The 5,463-nt window shown below is 47.5% G+C and overlaps 1 protein-coding gene across 1 annotated transcript; it reads right to left on the reverse strand.

Annotated features, from left to right (window-relative positions):
- Nucleotides 1–1,077: 1,077 nt before the first annotated feature.
- Nucleotides 1,078–1,437, reverse strand: LOC142775130 (histone H2A-like). The gene has a single exon (XM_075876479.1). It carries the CDS (start codon nt 1,435–1,437, stop codon nt 1,078–1,080), a length of 360 nt encoding a protein of 119 aa, XP_075732594.1.
- Nucleotides 1,438–5,463: the final 4,026 nt, after the last annotated feature.

Consider the following 5,463-nt stretch of genomic DNA (forward strand, 5'->3'; position numbering starts at 1 on the left):
TGGCAGAGCGAATAATCTTTTTATCGCACCTCATGAACACTGCGCATGAGCAAATCGGCATCCTACATTCATTCACATAAACTGACAAAACCTTTATCGTAGGTGGTGTATTGATTGATATGTGTGGTTGGACGTCCGAAAACCAACATATACGATTATGACAGGCGCCGTATTTGAGGTCTCCCGAAATTTCGACCACCTGGTGTTCTTTAACGTGCGCCCGAATTGAGTTCACGCGCATCGTAGGTGGTGTAATTTTACATCATGTACCAATGATAAAGACATGTGCGTCAGTCACCTTTTGGTTTTGTTGAATGATAAATTAAATTGTTGAACTAGAGGCGAGATTACAACACCTACAGTAAAGGTTGTATCAGTTTCTGTGATTTTACGATGCCAATTTGCTCATGTTGAGTGGTCGTGAGGTGCGAAAAAAAAAGAGTATATTTTGTGGTGTCTTGATGAATAAATATCAGTATTTAGTCTGCTCTGGTCCGGTGGGTTCCTTTCTCTCTCTCTCTCTCTCTCTCTCTCTCTCTCACACACACACACACACACACACACACGCGCGCGCGCGCGCGCGCGCGTTTGTGTATGTGTATGTGTGTGTGCTTTTGACAACAAATTGAGTTGCCGGGCGATGCAAAAATACTTTCCGAAAAAGTTCAGGTAAGCCCCCACAAAAAAGAGATGGGGGGGGGGGGGGCAAGTGACCAGAAAGAGTCTCTAAAAAAAACTAAGCCGAAAGTCGCTTAGAATTAGCGGAAGTGACAAATATGCAGCCGCTCCAAATCTTAAGCTGGGCACTTATACGTGGGGCAATATAGTACAGAAGCAGTACAATCGAAAGCTTCTACATGGAGCCGTGACGGCCTTTGGACAATGAGACACACGGGCCATGTTGAATTCGTGGACGACGAAGGCCGGCCGAAGCAGTGCGTCAAACGACACAATACAAAAAAAAATTATTCGCCATAGGTAGGCACGCGCTTTCATTAAAAAAAAGACTTTCAGCTGCTTAGAAATCCTGGCAAGCTGAAGCTGGATCTCCCGCTTTCTTTAACTTGCTGCCGCTAGCTAACGTGGACGAATCAGTGGAAGCACTCCCCCCTGGGCGATCGTAACGTTAGCGAGCAGTTTGCCGAGCTCTTCATCGGTACGAATGGCCAGCAGAAGGTGGCGTGGCGTGATCCTCAATTTTTTATAATCCTGAGTCGCGTTCCCGGCTAGTTCCAGTACCTCGGCGGCCAGGTACTCCAGAACAGCCGCCAAGTACACTGGAGCGGCGGCGCTCACGTGCTCGGAATAGTTTCCCGTCCGGAGCATTCTGTGGATGCGGCTCACCGGGAACCTGACGCCAGCTCGGGAACAGCGGCTCTGCTGCTTCCCACGGGTAGGCGTCTTGCCACTGCCACTCGAGTCCCGACTAGGAGGCATTGCAGTGACGATGGAATGAACCAGGCCAGTGACGATCTACAGGGCAATACACACAGGGCGTTCGCCGTTATACACTGAAGAACAAACAACTAAAAGCACCACAATGTGTTGCGAAATGAGGCCGCAGAGAAATACTCTCACTCTCGTAAATTTGATTAAGGATGGTTCACGATGTGTCGATCTGTAACACTAAGTTGGACATTGTATCTTGAGGGGGGGGGGGGGCTGAATAACACTGTGCATAGCTAATTTCGAGAGCCGTAGACAAGGCCGCAACACGGCGCAGTCTGTAACCACCAAGAGGGGCAGACGCTTCGACAATTCGTGAACCATATTGTGCCACAGATAGCCCATGCACGTGCGGAAACATTGCGAAAATTGACGCCCGTACCACCTCGAAAATCACGTGACACGGCACCATCGTGCTAAATCCGTATGAGCGTACACGGGCTCCACCGGCATGTTAGACTGCGCTGCTTTTGAAATCCAGCAACGAAAATGGTCTGGCATGTACAATGCATTACGCCCATAGCTAAAAGGTAAATGACGCGCATATAGCGCACGCGCAAAGGTAGACGTTGATTTGGCAGTCTTATTTGGTGCGATTTTTAGTATTAAGCAATACCGAGTGTTACAAAGCAGAACGGATATGCCCTGCTGAATGCGGGCGCTGCAACAATGCACTGCTAATCTAGGCGCACTTCCGTGAACCCTCTTACCCTTATGAATACTTTCAGTTAAGAAGAGCTGAAAAGTTCCGCGTGTATGCAGTCTTTCAACCGCAGTGAAAGGTGGTTGCCAACGCAGGTGGGTGCTGTTTTAATCTAGGTCCCGTGCCTTATTTGGCCACACTGTCTCTCGTTTTCTGCGTGGAACAGATAAGCGCTAATCAGATAGTAATCGACGCTGAATCACTGAAGTAACTTTTTTCGGCAGGGCTTCACCGAAGTACCCAAGTAACCTCATGTACTCGAAAACTAAGTGTTATCGCCATGCAGGATGAATAAAAATATTGTGAACTTCTGCTTTTTTTTTTCTTGATAATTGCGTGAGCATATACAAGAGATCCGATGTGCGTCGTGCGGTAGAGCACATCTAGAACACGCACCACAGTACGCGCATGCAGCCAAAGTAGAGACATGGGAAAATGCTTTCTGTAATAGGTTGTAGAACCAAGAAGGATGGCAGCCTGCTTTTCATGCTGCGCCATTCAGTTTTGCTTGTATTGCAAACGCCACCGATTAAAACGTAACCGCGTGTGAGTGTCGGGGCCCTTTCGATACTCACAGAGGCATAGAGCAACATAAAAAAAATTAACAGCGGTCACTGCGGCCAAAGGCAGGGACGCTGCGCAGCTTAATGCCAGCCGTATAAGGTGCCAACACATCACTCACTGCTTTCAAGAAAACACGCGTACTAGTTATCTACTACAGCACCTTTTCTAGTGCATCATACATCTCTGTGTCTTTAAAACTGCGATTGCGGCTTTCTTGTTCGTCTTAATCGCCTCGCGTACACATGGTTCGGTAGGATCTTGTATCAGTCGGATGCGAGAGAAGCGCACATGGCGTCGACGCGAAGGTAACACTATCACGCTCTGTGTTCGGGAGCATTCGGGGCAATGAAGAAGTACGGATAGCAGCAGGGAGACGTGATAATAAGGTGAGCAATACCATGCCTGGTGTGTGTCGCGGTATTCTCTTGTACATCTGCCTCTCGGCTATTGTTGCTGCTATAGTTACGAACGCCAATATTACTTTGTAAATTGCGTATTACATTCCTCATTGAAGCCTTAAAGTAACATTTCTCGCATTGGACTGTTCGGCGCAGAGTTCTGCTGTGTGCTCTTCGCTTCGTGTATTAATTTCGTCGATTGCTTCACACGAGAAAAAAAAATGCTTGGAATGCTGCGCAGCACGTTTGCGAGAAAATCGTTTTTTTTTTTTTTTTTTGCTCAACAAAGTGAGGCACCACTCGCGTTTATTAGGTCTTCTTGGAGCCGGTGCATGTTGTCGAATTCACTGCATGAGTGAGATTTTGTAAAAATGCAGTTATCTGTAGCGTTGGCAAATCGCCTAACGCTCTAAAGAGCACAATAATAGAGAACTGGGGAATCTAGAAAAATGTTTGCGAGCTAAAGCCTCTGCATATCTATTGCTCTTTAGGTGCACTGACATCGCACTTTACACAGAGCTCTGCCATTTCGCCGCCAACGAAATTTGACAGCCATGGCTGCGATCGAACCCGCGACCTTTGGGTCGGCAGCCGAGCATCGTAGCCACTGTTTCCCCGAGGCAGACAGACGTATTTTCTGCTCGTGTGTGCAGTCGCTTGGGCTGTAAATAGACCACTCCTACCACCTTACGATCGCATTCTTCCGTGCTGCCATGCACTGCGAAACAACACAACAAAAAGCGCCGGAAGGCCGCCTAAAATCTGTCTGGAACACACTTGCATAATCGAAAACAAGTTGTGGAATGACCACTGTTAACTCCGACGGCCTCTCGCCGTCACGCTCACGGACCCGCAACCACTGCACAGGCCCATGGATGACTGTAATCTGTAGGCTGCATGCCACGAATATGAAATCGACAGCAAGGTATTATAAAGAGGAAATACGTTCTTGTGACACATGCTTTGGTAACGAGTATGTTTTATCCTGCGAAAATTTTGTGCCCAGGGAATTTCCGTGGGATAAAATATGGCAATAATGGCAAGGAAATTTTTTACAACGTAGAGAGGTGGTAGCACCTTGTCGTTGTACGCTCTCTCTCTCTCTCTATCCCTCTCACACACACACACACGCACACACGCACGCACACACACACACACACACACACACACACACACACACACACACACACACACACACACACACACACACACACACACAAGCCGCCGCTGCCAAGATAAGATCTTCCGACTTACGGGCCACCAGTCCAGCATCGTAACCTCAAGATTACCACGGGGTGGGTGAATACCCAACATAAACCTCACGTTAGGACAATTTCACACCTCTTTCGTATACGGAAAGTCTCTGTACTTGAAATTTCTCTCAATCTTTTGCTTCACTCTCAAACTCTGTTAGGCAACACCACAACACATCACATGTGCCACCATTTGATTTGTGAAGCTTTCCTTGGGGAGTCATCGCGATCAAACCATCGGTAAAAATGAAGGTTACACGTTCCAGCTTTTTATGGTAGCCATTTGTGCAGAGTGCTCTGGTGTTCAGGAGTTTTCATCTACAACACAAAGTAAAACTCGACCGTATACTTGTATTGTAGTAAACTAATGTCCATGGCTGCACTGATACTGCGTGTGACCCGCCCATCTGCAGAACGCCAATTAGTCTTGGCTCCCATGCCACTCCTTTGCCCATTTCAAGCAACTCAATTTGCGAACATGGTTAATAAACACAAGCTTTCTAGACATCGTAATAATTATTTTGATTGTTCGAAGGGTAAAAAATTTTTAAAACAAAGTACACTGAAAGAACACAATAATGTCTTATATGACCATGTGATGATGTCGCGGGAAAATATCCTGTTTCCAGCCCCAGTGTCCGCATATCAATGCCACGTCAAGTGGTCTTCTTCGCCGCACTTATTGTGACAGCGGTGGTTGGCTCGTCACATCGGCGAGTCAACATTTGGGCAGTCTCGGCTCATGTACCCTTCCTCGTGAAACTCGACCTATGCTCGGCTGCTGGCAGTGCTGACCACTGATATGTCCCGCGCAGAATTGTGAATGCTCTCGTAGATAGAAAGTACCTCTTCCGTATCCAGGATTGCCTCGCAGCAAAGGTCAGTGCTAACAGACATGACTTCGTTGCTCCGAACAGTTTACACGGTTCCCCAACCTGCATCTGTATTCGCTATCTTCAGAGTAAGAACGCGTAGAGCCCCCGATCATGGGACGCCATGAATTGCGGTGCTAACGGCGGTACACTTCTGTAGCCTGACCGCATATATTTACCCTTACGCTACAGGAAGGCCTTTGATTCCACCGAAGATTCCGACCTTT

The sequence above is a fragment of the Rhipicephalus microplus genome, chromosome X (assembly GCF_043290135.1).
Source record: "Rhipicephalus microplus isolate Deutch F79 chromosome X, USDA_Rmic, whole genome shotgun sequence".
In the NCBI taxonomy this organism is placed as follows: Eukaryota; Metazoa; Arthropoda; class Arachnida; order Ixodida; family Ixodidae; genus Rhipicephalus; species Rhipicephalus microplus.